Source organism: Lissotriton helveticus, chromosome 12 (assembly GCF_964261635.1).
Source record: "Lissotriton helveticus chromosome 12, aLisHel1.1, whole genome shotgun sequence".
Classification (NCBI taxonomy): Eukaryota; Metazoa; Chordata; class Amphibia; order Caudata; family Salamandridae; genus Lissotriton; species Lissotriton helveticus.
Genome location: NC_136073.1, coordinates 826,038,629 through 826,053,295, shown reverse-complemented (window position 1 = coordinate 826,053,295; position 14,667 = coordinate 826,038,629). Strand labels below are relative to the sequence as shown.

At 43.8% G+C, this 14,667-nt stretch overlaps 1 protein-coding gene across 1 annotated transcript in view; it reads right to left on the bottom strand.

Moving 5' to 3' along the window:
* Positions 1 to 14,667, bottom strand: part of TIMM44 (translocase of inner mitochondrial membrane 44) — a 138,303-nt gene that overhangs the window by 78,563 nt on the left and 45,073 nt on the right. Inside the window, exons 4-7 of the mRNA XM_078670910.1 lie at positions 13,903 to 13,983; positions 2,514 to 2,663; positions 913 to 1,052; positions 12 to 97 (exon numbers count right to left, since the gene is read on the bottom strand). Coding sequence (XP_078527036.1) covers positions 12 to 97; positions 913 to 1,052; positions 2,514 to 2,663; positions 13,903 to 13,983 — 457 coding nt within the window. The remainder of the gene's footprint in view (positions 1 to 11; positions 98 to 912; positions 1,053 to 2,513; positions 2,664 to 13,902; positions 13,984 to 14,667) is intronic.

Below are 14,667 nucleotides of genomic sequence, written 5' to 3'. Positions count from 1 at the left end.
AAATGACTTACTGTTAAAAACCACGTTGTTGTCCTTGAAATCTTTCCACTGCTGGTACCACTTGGAGTCTTTGTGAAGCACAACTCCCATTGCATCCCTGCAGCAGAGGAAAGGAAGAACACTTAGTGCCGGCAATAAAAATGCACTTATAACTTTATCGCCTAGAGGCAAGCCGTAATTCACTGCGGCGTGAGAATGATGTCATGTGGCTTTTGCATGTGAAGCCTCCCCAAGTCTACATCCTTTATTATTGTGGATCATATTAGCTATCAGGAATAATCCTGCATGGTATCGTACGCACGTGTGGAAAACCTTAGCATCACCATCTCAAGCACAAATGGGGACTAAAAGCTACTAAGCAGCAAGAACACAAATTGTGAGGTCACTGAGGAGGTTGCTAGAGAAAGGTCAGACCCACCCTGCCCTGGTCTCAATTGTTCTAGGTCTCTGCTCCATTACTTCACTTGCAGGGCCACGGCTATTTTCAATGTGTGGGATGAAACAGGAACTGGGGTTGGGACTTTTTCAGCAGTTGAAACAAGACATTTAATTGCTCCAAAAAGCAGGCAAATCTGCTGTTTTTTTCAGTGCCTCAAGCTCTCACCCTAAGAGACAAACTGTGAGCATTTGAGTTGTGGCAAAAAGTCAAGGTGCCCATTGCTCTTTCAAGCACTGTCTGCGTACTGCTTTGCAATACAATATCTCTCTGTCAGGCTGTAACTATGAGCAGGGTAAAAAAGTAACAAAAAAACGTCTCCTTCAGTGGAGCTCCGCCCATGATGCCATGCAGGATGAGTATTTACTGGGAATATATTTTATAAATACAAATCTTTTTCATTTGGAAATTCAAGCTCATTTACACAAGACAGTAGCAGCAACAAACATGTAATAGTAAATTCCTTGGTCACCTACTCATTTGCTTCAAATATTTTGTCTTCTCTTGCTCCATCCCCGGAGTAGTCGGTTCTTTTCCTCAGTCTTGCAGGGGGACGATACGCTCCTGCCTGTCCAAGGACGCTTTCATCAATCTCCTTTTTCACAGATTCTACACCCTATAATTGAAGAACACAAAACTGAAGCCACGCAATGTGTCACTCAAATGTATCCGTGTCAAAGGGGGGAAACAATATTTGGCTTCCACCAATCTTAGAGGGCATCCGGGGAAGGCAGTGAAAGTGCTGGTTAACTATCATAAACGCTTCCATGAACCACAAACGGCCTTCCCTTGGAGGTGTCCGTAAACCACAGACACATTTGAATTGGCACCAGGAACAAACTATTGTAGGAGTAAACGTACCAGAGGATTGCCCAAATTGGCCTTCAACCCACAAAGAACAAATCTCCCACTGTTCCCAAACACCCTTACCTACTTATAAGTGAAGAAACAGGAGTTATTAATATATACTATAGGCACCCACAGTAACTTAAACCGGTTGTGTGCACTTCTGTAATTATTCGTAATATTTTTTTAAGGTGAATCCAAGGACCTTAGTAAGTGCAGGGAGTGATAAGTGGACAGATACGGATTCATGCAGTTCCAGGTAATCAAGATATTTTATAAAGCACCTGTAAGGCCGGTCTGCCCTATGTCCTGGAGGTTCACTTTACACTGACAGCTTGGAAACATTTTGCTGGAAATAGAAAGTTGCACTTGAGCAGTGCAAATGCCTGGTTTGTGTGCAATCGGTAGCAGACTGTCTTATGCTTCTTAACAGCCAGTGGACAGCTGGATGTTCTCAATATGTAAACTAGAGGATTAACACTGCATTAACATTAAACTACCTGAAACACACAGGCAGCATGGAAGAGGCGAGTTTAATCCTCCGCAGAATCTTCTACTTTGAACCTTGCGTGCTGTGGTACGGTGTCCCAGCATGGTGAGTTGTGAACATATACAGTCAACTTCTTCCAAAACATAGGAATCTGGTCATTCATATGGTGACAACTTTGAACAAGGCCGTCCCTAGGCAAAGGACTTTTTTTTAGGATAAAACTGGGTTTTAGACCGTTTTCTTTCTGCACCTTGATTACTGCCTCCCAAAATAAAGATTGAGGAACAGAATGGGCTTGCATCTTTTTGCATCACACTGTGCCTTCTAAATGTTGAGGCACACATACAACTGCCTCACAAAGTAACCTACAAAGCACAAGATTTGTACCCTATTTGCACATGCAAACACCAGGACCTCATACAGTGACAAAAAAAAGGAAGAGGCAACCTACAGCTCCACATAGCAATATCTGAGGGAAGAGAACTAACAAGGACATTTTCATAAGATCGAAGAAGAGGTGTCTCTTGGAGAAAAGGAAGAAATGTAAGATTGCTGAAAGGGTTCTTTAACATAAGTTACAATGATATACTTGATATACTTGACTGGTAAAGGATTATTTGGTGCTTATCAAAGACAAGTGTGATTGCTAAAAATATATTTGTGTATGAAATACCATGTGGATTGATGCTGCAGGACACTTACAGTGAATAGAAAAGGGGCCTACAAGCATTAACACTGTACCTGGGAGATGGCCTTAAAGGCAGCAGTCTTTCCTAGTTTTTCGCCTCCTTTGGTCACAGATTCTGCTGAATGCTTAGCTGTTTTTGCCGCTTCTTCAACCCCTTCTTTAAATTTCCTCCCGATGTCACTCTTACTTACTTCATCCAAACTCTAGAAAGAGAATAGACAAGAATACAATCATGAAATAGCATATCAGAGCTTTTCCATAGGAGAAAATATGTAAATGGCACTTAAGGAACCATTCGATACATGTGTCACAGGTAGCGCTGGGGATATTTTAACGACCCATCAGGACTCTAATATCGATGTTTGGGAAAAGTCTCAAAAAACCCTAAACCAGCTCTCCAGTCTCTACAGAAGAGAAAAGTGACAAGACATACCAAAAATAGCAAATCACACTGAACCATTCATAGTAAATGCCCACTTTCCCTTCAGAAGACACTCTACAGGTATGGACTAACTGGACCGCTATATTCTAAGTTCACCCCACTCTTGACCATCACCTTTCAAAAGGCTCAAATTGGAAAGCCAGCCAAGCCGAGTTCCGGAAACAGATTCTTACCAAAATAAGAATAATACGGCAACATCTTGCATTTCTTAAAGCCATAAAAATCTATTACCAAACGCATGATTCTATGATCACTGCCAAAAAACTATAGTACTCAAACGTGCGATTGAGTCTATAATGACTAATTTCTGCAACACATCCACTAAAGAGCAGCTGTAAGACCGGAGTAAGTCTCCAATCTTTACCCACCACAAGCGACCTTTCTAATATATACCAGACCACTACTCTACACCCTTTCAAGGATGCCGAAAGAGCCTCCATGGAACCGCAGGACTATCGTAGCATTTGCAACATCGTCATTGGCAGGCACTATATAAATTCTACAAAACTATATACTAAATTCAAGCAACCATGCTCGCTCCTCATTCCAATCCTCCCATCCTCAAGCGCACAGTATTACCACTTGCATTTCCACAGCAATCAGATTATTAACATGCAAGCTATAATTCCTGCTGCCATGGGTCTTTGAAGAAGCATCAGCTTTAATGTTTTTATGCTATTATTTTAACCCCTGACTCATTCCACCAAGCTCCATTTTCTCACATAAGCTGACATTTTCCACAACCAGTCAGGACATAACAGTCATTAGAGCATGTCCCCTTATTAACTCACAAAAAGCCCTTCCCATCACCAGATGTGCCGCAGTTCTTTGCATGATCAAGGAATGGCATGCCTGATTCTAAGGCATACTTTACTTAGGGCCGGATTTAGATTTTAGTGGATGGGTTTCTCCGTCACAACAGTGACAGATATCCCGTCCGCCGAAATATAAATCTCATTGGATATAATGGGATTTATATTTCGGATGGGCTATTCATCAACGTTGTGATGGAGTAGCCCAACAGCCAAGATCTAAATTAGGCTCTTAATTGTCTATTATTAGACTCCTTGATTAACCTATTGAATTATTCCATCTGGTCACTGGAGTGGGAGCCGAACCCCATTAATCACCTGAACCCCAATATTTGATCATCACAGTTTTTAGCAAAATAATTTGTCTGCAGTTGATCTAGTGGTTAGAGACTACATGCATCAGGAAAACCTCATGATGTTGCAGAGGTAAACAGAAATAATATATTGGAAGCTTAAAGAACAGAGTTTTTACAGAAAAATCAAAATGCGGTACAGAGAAAAATACACAAATTGCCATGAAGGCCCAATTACTGAAGTACAGTTAAGTGCAAAATTCATAAAACTACTGCAATCCCTAGTTAGGCAGAATCTAGATAAACATTCTGAGTGTCAAATACATAAAAAGGACTGACAGCATCGACCCCCAGAAATTATGAAGGAAAAAAGAAAATGTAACCCCAAAGGTTTTATAGACAAATCACACGCCATTAACATATTCTGCAAAATCAGCATGGTATGGTCGTGGTTAAGGTCGCATTAGCAAATCAGAAACAACAACGTAATTCTTAAAAGCTACTCAAATATTTAACACTAACCCATTTCTTAAGGTTAAAGAAATCCTCCGCTTGCTTCCTCAGCAACTGCCCTCTGGTGATGTATAATACAAATGAAACGTTTCTTAAACAGTAGCTCATATAATAAACACTACTGTCCTAAAGATTCCATTTGAAGTTCTTGAAAAGGATGCTTTGAGCACACGATGGAAGTTCCATCCACAATAGATACTATCTAACAATGCTGTATATCGCGAATACATTTACGTCATTCACTTGATGCTCTGCAGAAACAAAGGAGAGATGGCTTTGCCGCAGGCCACTGATTGGGAAGCGGGAAGAGCAAGAGCAAGAGCAAGCTCAACAAAACACCAGAAACTGCATCCATTTGAAAAATATTGGTGTATCACATGAAAATGTGGCATAACTATTCAATCATTATTCACACTTCTAATTGACCTAGGTAACTTGTTTCAGGTGCAAATCATTAGTTTACCTGTTACAACTATGTGCATCAATAAAAACACTTATTATTAAAAATGATTTTTCACTCAATATTTGCACATTTTGAAAACACTACAACATTGGCATAGAAGCAGAAGAATGCTGCTCTATTACAATGAATAATGCTCTTCATTTCTTCAGACCGAAAAGGCATTTATTGACAGCAAAACTGCACTTCGCCATCAGATACTGGCTCGCTAGGTAAACTTTCGTATGTAAACAATTCTCATAATACCAGCCACTGGAAGTGTTGCCACACAAAATCCTGCACCAATCTGAAACTACCACACCTGTCAAGTAATCCACATGCCGATGCATACTTTGCAGATTTGAAAAATGTTAGGGCAAGCTGTTGAAAAGTGTTTTAAGTTGTTTAAACAAGTACACACCTACATCTTCAGATTTCAGCTATTGAAAGCTGTACTCAGCAACTTACAGAGAAGACAAATTTGTCTAGAATATAAACATTCTCAATTGATGGACCTGGGAGAGCTTTTACCTCAATCGGGAAACATAATCCCATAATATATAAATATAATTTACACAGATTGAAACAATGATTCTTTCTTTGCCATGCATTTCTTTCACCAATCAGGCAAATCAAGAGCTCAGGCTTCCTTTAATTTCAGAAAGCAAGTACAGGATGGATGAACAAAATGGATGATGAAGGATACATCTGCTGATTTTGCATTTACAGAATATTTGAGGCACCCCATGAACTGCCCGTTGGGTAATGCACAGCACCTAAGGGTGAATGAGACACCTTCGGGCGAAGAGTAACCAAGAATTTTGATATTTTGTGGGATCAGCAACGCAATTCTGTTTTGAATTATATAGATCATGGGTAATTGCAAACATTTCCCCCAAAAAGTACGGTCCAAGTCATGCCAAAGAGCTGCACTGATGCCAGGAGGTGAGGGTCGAGTGGTGTAAGATGGGGCGTAGGGAGAAGCAAAGTATGTATTGTAGGCGGACAACAAACCGGTCATTCATGTGGCTTCTGTCTGCCACCTACGCTCTAACCTTATGCTCCAAGAATGAAAGATCTATCAAGGCATCCCTCACTTGACCAAATGGGTTGACTCTAGGCAATTGTTTTATTTCACTTTGTTTGCCTCTTTTTTCTTCATTACCACATACAACAGAACCTTGAAATACGAGTTCAGGATGCATGCTGTACAAAACCTTCTCTAGTGTTTGATTTAATAAACAATAATGTTGTTCCACTTATGCGCCTCACAAAAGACTTGCCTTTTGGTTTACCAATGCCATTGTAGGACAGGACAGGGGCGCATGAATGGTTCTAAATTCATGTTTAGTAATTAGCATGTCAAATAAACGCCTTTCAATGCACTGATATAATCTGATGTACTAGGGCGAAATACTTCGGCTTGTTAATGAAATATACATTTTTAATTTTGGAGAGTTTCTCATACTTTTATGTTTAGTGCCCTAGATGTCTTTAAAAATGAAGGTGTTCCAATGATAAGATGTGCAGGACAACTTTTTATTATTTACTGCTACTTTAGTTAACGTATAAATAAATGCTTGTCCGCTTCACAGCTTTATGAATGTTTCGCGCTCTGCCAAGTAAACAGCAGCTCAGTGCTGATGTTCACCAGGGATCCACATTTAAAGGTCTGGAGGGCCGCATGAGGCCCCTGAGCCGTACTTTGAGTATCCCTGATATAGATCGAGCCCAGTCGGCTCTTGGCGAGTTCAAGACAGTGTACTGTGTCGTAATCGATAGGGAAGCTCATTAGAGCCATCACTGAAGTGCAGCACCTTTAGGAGTTATACTATTAATTTCAATAGTCTAAGCTGATGGAAGCATGAAGATTATAGATAGGGTTGCTGTGAGAAGTTGGCCTGATGTGCAGTGCTCACTATTCTAGTGATCACTATATATCAGTCCAAACAACCCTTATTGATGATTGGTTGTAAGTCAACCTTATAGACCAGCTATCCTAGTAGCATGGATACGAGCAGTCTAAGGCTAAGACTCTAGAGGGCGTGTTAAGCCAGCTGTTTTACCATCACATTACCCCTTGAACACCCAGTGAAAGGACACCACACAAGTGTTATGAAAATAAACAATGTATTTATTCGAATCACAACAACCCTGTACTCTTTATGAGGACAGGGTGCTAAGCACACAACAAAACTCTTACGAAAATACTTTTAAGTTAGCACGTTACACAAATGCCCGAGGGGCACGAAAAACCATATACGCTAAAAGTGGAATGCGAATTACTAGCAGGTAAGTAACAGTTCTAATAGGCTTTGGAATCGCTAGGACTGGACTAGGGAATCGTTAGATTACTACTAGGAGGCCTAGGGGACTCGGGTGCAGAGTGTGCACTCTCACGCGGGATGCGGGACAAAGTCTATGGAAGCTAGAATTCACAAAGTTAGTGTTCACGGGCGAACCCGACCTGGTAGGGAGAAAATGACAGTGGATCCTGACCCTTGGATAGTGAGGCTATGCTGGGACACCGGAGTGCCGAAGTTACCTAGCCCAGGGGCTGCAGCTGCATAGGTCTGAAAAGACGTCGGGGATCTCGTTGCCGGACCAGGAGCCTGGAAGGAAGAAGTTGCTGGCAGGCGACCAGTGAAGAAAAGTTCGATGGATCCAAGCCTGGATCAAGGAAGAAGAAAACCTGAAAGCAGAGGGGACCAAGTTCTTGAATCACTAGCCAGTGATTAAGTGGGCACCAGGATGGCACCGGGCGAAGTCACCGCAGTCAGGTGAGTGGGCGCTGCTGGGCTCTGCAGTCTCTCGGACCAGGAGGCGTTGTCGGCGACCAGGATGGAGGTGCGAGCTGTCCCACGAAGGATGAAGTCGTTGGCGTCGAAGTTACCCAGGATTGGGCAACAAGCCTTGGCTAATTCAAGCCCACGCGGTGGACTCAAAATGGCGTCTTGAGTGGACCAGGAGGGTCCAGGGTGCTCCTCTTCGGGAAGGGAGCAAGGGCCAGTCTGGAGCAACCAGACCAGCAGCAGAAATGTCGTCGGGCGTCGTCAGGAAGGCCACAAGCCAACGGGCTAGTAGCCAAACAACGCGGTGAGCAGCGGAAAGCAGAAGGGCCCCACGCAGATCGTGGAGATGCTGGGGGGCTGCACTTCGGAGCTGGAGCTGCTCAGGGTGGGGGCTTCTCGGACCCCAAAGCACTCACCAGGAAATTACTCGGCGGGCTTGCTGGAAAGAAGTCGTGCAGTCTTGAAGATGGCCGGTCCCTTGAGGTCTCGTCGCACCCACGGTTCTCAGCTGGGCTGTAGAGGTGGGTAGAGGTCAGAGGTGCCAGGGAAGCCGGTTCTCGTCGAGCTGGGCAGTCGGATTCCGGAGGAAGGACTTACAGCAGACCGCAGTGTTCTTAGATGGTGCCTGCGGATGCAGGGTGACTACTCCTTAGTCACAAGGGAGAAATCTTGGGAAGAAGTCCTGAGTTCCTTTCGCAGAAAGTAGTTTCAGGATTCAAAGATGATCTGATTTGGAAGGGGGCCAGTCTCTACCTTTATCCTGTAAAAAGGGGCTGGCACGCGACTAAGTCCTGCCCTATGGGTGGGACTAGGAGGGGGGTGGTTACACCCACTTCCTTGGCGGGCTTTTCCCCAGCACAGGGTCTGGAGTGACCCTGGAACTGGTTCCAGCCGGCCTATGCACAGTGAGCACCGGGGTGCTACTTGCAGTCACCTTCCTCTAAAGCCCTGCCTACCTACAATACACAAAACCCTGTCTGGGACGGTGCTGGCACCGCCCCTGGCAGGAAACCCTTTGTCCTTATCTCCTGCTCTGGGAGGACTCCCAGCAGCAGGAGGGCAGACTTGTGTCTCGGTGGCAGCATCCATTTTGTGAATGCTAAGGCTCTGTCTGACTTTTAACCGGGTTATAGGTTACATGCATGTCGTGTCCCTCTAGAAGGGTGGAATGCTAACCCCGTCGCCAGAATTGGCGAGGGGTTAGTATTCCAATTCGTATGACACCTTACTCGACATGTTTTGATAAAGCGATACCAGAGTTGGCACCTAACCGCGAGGATTATAATGCACTTAAGAGTATATGGTATGCGATATCATGGAAACGGCTAAGGGATGGATCCCGAACGCCGCAGACAGGCTCAGCTCATGCTAGAGCACCATCTCACACGATTCCAAGCACTCTGCCTTCAGGATTGTTAAGGCCTGCTATAGGAGTGACTGATAGGAGATCTGTGTGTCCATTTTAGGGTTAGATATAGGTATACTATATCTAAAGCAAAGGGTGAGTACACCACCTTGCCCCAGCTGTCGTGCAGCCAGTTGTGTCAGTTTTAGTTAGTCAATCCAGGGGTGGCACAATACATGCTTCAGCCCCTGGGAGACTTCTGGGTGCACCTCAGCCCTGGGTACATGGACTTGGAGAGGGCCCAGTGCCAATTCAGTACCTAAGTACAATTTGGATAGAGAGAACAGCTAGGCTGTGGGTCTGATTAGCAGGCCCACAGCCAGGGAAAGTCGTAAACCAGTGCAGCAAAAAGCAAAAATCTGGGTGATCATAGGATTGCAGACCCTACTCTCCTACAGTTGCCACCCGAGGTACCAGAGAGCTCTGAACAAAACTTTAAACTCAACAGATAGAGTGGTCGACCTCGAAGCTGGGGAACAGGCTACGATTTTCGTCAGGGACGCTTAACAACCTGTGATTGTGGGAAAATCACTATGGGCCTAATTAGGATGGCGGACAAACTTCCGTCCGGCTGCCATCCATTCGGAATAGGGACCGCCCACCTACAAGGCAGCGGTCTCACACATCAAATTACGATGCGACCGCCACAATAGGAGTTGCAATGTCTATTTATTGTATTGCGGCGAGTGCTGCGGTCTGCAGCACCCGCCACAGTATGAAGTGTTACATATCCCTGCACTGTTGCACTATGTTGCACAACATAACATGCACTATGTTGCAGGAACCATGCGGTGCCTGCCACATGGTGCTAGGATATGTAGGGGGCACCCAGGGCCCATTTCCGAGGCCCAGGGGGCAAGAGGAGCCCGCAACAGGCCGCCAAATCTGTTTCCGCCTGCCTGGACACAAAGCGGGTTACCCACCACTGACAGACAGGTAGAAAGGGATATCATTATCCCTACGACAGTGCCTGGCAGGCACCCCCGCCATTCTGTGGTATGCGTGAGATCCGATGGGCAGTCAATCATTCCAACTGTCGGACCTGTGGCAGTCAGTCTTTCTGACCACCACACATCCGCCCGCCATCAAAATGTGGCGTGCGGAAAACATGGTTGCGGTTGGACCGACATTGATGAACTGTCAGTGGCGGTTCCAATGTCATCGTAACCGGGTCCTTAATCTCCCCGTGCCTAAAAAAATGAACGTGTCCGTCTGTAATGCAACAGGTGCTCATGTAAAGCGCTCGGATACTTTTAGATCGAGTTAGTGCTGTAAAAAACTCCACAAAAAAAGTTCTCTAGTGCCTAAAAGGGAATAAGGTAGACTTTCAGATCTAAAGACCAAATAAATACACATACATTCTTCCCACAACGTGAGGCCAAAGGTTTGCATGAGCAGCCACACCATGACCTCTGTTTTAGATGAATTAGAGTTAAGCCAGCTCAACCCCCAAAATGTGCTTGTGTCCTTAGCATATGTAGGCAATGTTGGGCCTTATCCTGATGAGCGCCTTTTTTTGGTTTAAATGTTTTGAAAGTTAGCACAAATCACTCTTGAATTTTGCGAGTTAATGCATCAACTTTAGACAGTAAAAGTGGGAAACAGAGAGAGGGAATTACTGCTTGCTGTTTTTCACTTATCTTCATTTCATGTAATAATTTTTTTTATTAAAGTATATGTATATATTTTAGACATCTCAAATGCAAAGCACAGGTATGCAGCTCTACTCTGAGCCAGACAAGCTCTTCGTGGTACAGTCCCTGTTGACGATCTTGACAGTCCACATCCACGTAAGGAGCTACGTGTAATTAGGAGACATAAAGAACAAACCCCAGTTTATCTGGTCAAAATTTTCAAACCTCAAACTAGTCAAGGACAATTTTTCCAATACCTCTGGTGCCTCCTGATCAACTGTCAGACACAGACCGCGCCAAACCGCTCAAATGATGGATGGTTGACTTAATGTTGATCAAATTTGACCAGTAATTCAAGTAGCAAACGGTCTCCTAGAAACCAGGATGCCATTAGTGATGGAGGACCGAGGCAGGTCCACTGAGGCAGAGCGAAGACAGGTCTTTATTAAAGAGAGATCTGAGGCTCCACTGTGGATTCTGGTAGAAGTTAAAACAAAAAACACAAGAGTGTGTCTGTCTGTCTAAACTGGGGCACTGTAACCTCCTGACCCAGTTCCCAACTCCAAGAATATCTGTGCACATCACCTTCCTCGTGTGCTGGAAACTGCATGCCAGACTTTTTCTCCTTCCATGTGACATCTGTTGTTCCTGCACATTGCTTGCTGTATGTCATTGTACAAGACTACAGCGAAGCATTTTACGAATTACTGTACTTTATGGAAGCCGAAGCGGTCTGTAATTGCAGGAAGTATTGCTACAATTTAGCTGTTCTTAACTTACAGGGAACCAGATGATCTCAGGATATTTGAATAAAGATTGGCTGTTTTTCGCCCTCAGCGGGGGTCTGTTAGGTGATGGGAATCCCCATGTGGGTAAACACAGCACTGTGCATGCCTAAATAAACGTGCCTCGTGGTTTACCTGAAGAACATCAAAAACAGTGGGTTTTTTCTCCAAAATTTGGTGCTGGAAACTTGGAGGACCAGACTAAGACATTTTCGAGGTCTGCAGAGCAGATGATCCTCCTCTGAACGACTAATGATAGAAGAAAAGCTTGATTCAGATAAAATGGTGTACCTGAGGGGGGCATTGGGGGCAAAGAAAGAGGGCCCCAAAGATTATTAATGAGCATATCTTGATTGGTACGTAGAGACGTCTAAGTGACTCCATGGGTCCTGAGTGCAGAGTAATAAAGATTCACAGGAATAGTTAAAAGATCACAGGAAGGAATTAAAAAAATGTAACAGAGGCTTGATTGATGACTTGGTGAAGAGGAAAAATGACCAAACCTTGACAGTTAGATATACTGTCGATTGTATCACACCTTAAATAACCCTGTATGCATCATGAGGGGACTTCGGAAGACGTAGAATGTTTTGCGGGGTTAGCTCCTTCTCTTCCATCTGCTTACTGCATCCCACTCGAGCAAACTCAACTCTCAAAAGAAATCCCCTGACAGCTCATCCTACAATTCTATGGGTCCCTGTACTAGTGCGACCAAATAGGATGCCACTTCAAAGCTCCACCTCTCCAAATGGAGAGGCAATTTATAAATAACAAATGATCCACGCCATGTCTAGAACTTGTTCCTAGCCTGACATCCCCTAAAATGACCTAACAGTTGACAGCAGAGGGTGTCAAAATAGTTTTTTTGGCTTGGGCCTTCCCTTTTGCTTCGAAGAGGGGGGTTAGGGTGGTAGAAGTCCAACAAACATGATGAACATGAAGTTGGTCTATAACTGACCTGCAATACTTTGTACAACCTATACCAATGGGCAGTGGCATAATGAAACTTGAGGGGGGCCCCCTGCAAGGTACATAGAGAGGCCCCCGCTCTGAACTTAATCAGGAGCTCTCAGGCCAGAGTACTGTGCTGAAGGGGCCCCCTGCAGCTTGGGCCACCGCACCGCGGGTGCTGCGGGCGCCTGTGTTACACCACTGCCAATCGTACATAGATGATGGTGGTGAGGGAGAATTCTCTTGGTTGATAAGAACAGACAGGTAGAAGTTCAAGGTGAGAAGGGAAATTCCTGCTATGGCCCCAGGGAAAAGGGATCTCCTGCATGAATTCAAGATTTGAATGTGTCTCTATTGCCAGTCTCAAAGTAATATGAGCTGAATCACATGCTCCCACCTGCACTAAATAGGGGAAAGATTACAGGGCCCCCAATGAGTGAGAGGGCAGGAGGGAGATGATGGGAGTAAATAGGTACGTGAAGCTGGCTTTAGATAAGTACTCTCAAAGAAAGGCGAAATACGCCCACCGAGTAACAAGCAAGCTTTCAAGTTCTTGGACAAGGCAGGACATGTCGCCCAAGCACAGTATAAGGGAACAGACAACAAACCAGACAACTGGGTCTTACAAATGATACAAAAAGGGTATATCAACTCTTCTACCAGCAGCCCACAGAATTCCTCCCCAACAAACTCTTCAATCAGAAGAACATCTGAGAGCCCTGCAGCAGAAAGTGGAAGCCCTGCTGCGGAACGGAACAATGAAGCTGGTGCCAGAACACGAAAAAGGTCAGGGGTGCTACTCCCAGTACTTCTGATCCCCCCAAAAAGTATTTGTCTAATCCTAGACCTCAGGCTCTTGAATCTCTTCTTATGCAAGGAGGAATTAAAGATGCTGCCTCTAGCTCAAGTCCTTCTAGAACTGAATGCAAAAGACTGGATAGTATATTCTGACTTGAAGGATGCCTTCTTTCACATTCCAATCCTGCAATCACACAAGAAGTATCCACAATCTGTGTGTCAAAGAAAAGTTCTGAGTTCATGGTAAGCTTGACTTCTATTCACACAATTAGGCTACTGTTTCTCTAAATCCGGCTACTGTTAGTCCCCGATATTCTAGAGCAATTTGAAAAGATATTGCTCCTGAGCACTGAGGCTTTCCAGTAGCGGCCTTTCCATTTTCCCTCTGATGGAAAACTTTGAAAGAAAAATAGACTAAAGCGGAATACATTACAGAAACTGTGGCATGTGTACACCATTGAGAATAGATAAAGGACAAAGAACATGCAAACTGTGACGTAATCAATGTAAAGAATTCAGAGATTCGCCACTCCAGTGCGAACACCTGGGACCAATAATAGACCAGGAATAAAATGTACCTCTTTCACTGTATCTGTTATTTCACCAAACTTCTTCCTAAATACTTCGGACGTCTTCACTGTTTCAGACTCAATATTTTTCTGCAAAGATGTAAAAGATTATGTTATAAAAATATATATCCTTATTTCAACAATCGTAGTGTTTAACATAATAAGCAATGTCGTAAGGGAGTGTGTTATAAAAAAACTAAGTTGGAATCCTAATCATGTATGAGGTCTACGAAAACTTCCATCAAAGTGAGGATTTTCACCAGGACTTTGTAAGTGAGGCTGGTACATTACTTGTAACTTAAAATGTCCTGGTTTAGAGAATGCTTTGGTTGTGTTAAGTACTAACAACATTTTCACCATTAGTCCGATCGATCTTAAACAATAAGAATGAAACAAACTTCTGATCACATTAGACTTCTTCCAAAGTCAACATTTTAGTCTAATTAGAAATTCTGAAATAGCAGGCCATCACTGACAAATTCTTCTGGAAATAGTGATATACTGGGTCTTATATACATTATCAATCACTAGAATGCCCCTGTGCAGGATAATGTAGAACCTTGGCCTAGGCAGGGGTGGAGTGCAGATACTACAGATCTATTTTTACACCATCAACAGTGACCTGAAGAGTTTCACACTGTAATGCTTCTCTTTTCAGATGGCAGAGATTAGCACCCATATACTATCATGCTAAAATACACAGTGATACCTATAAAAGCTAAATTAGTCATTAAATAATGCACGTTTAACAACTGCAGTAGGTAACTGCAATGT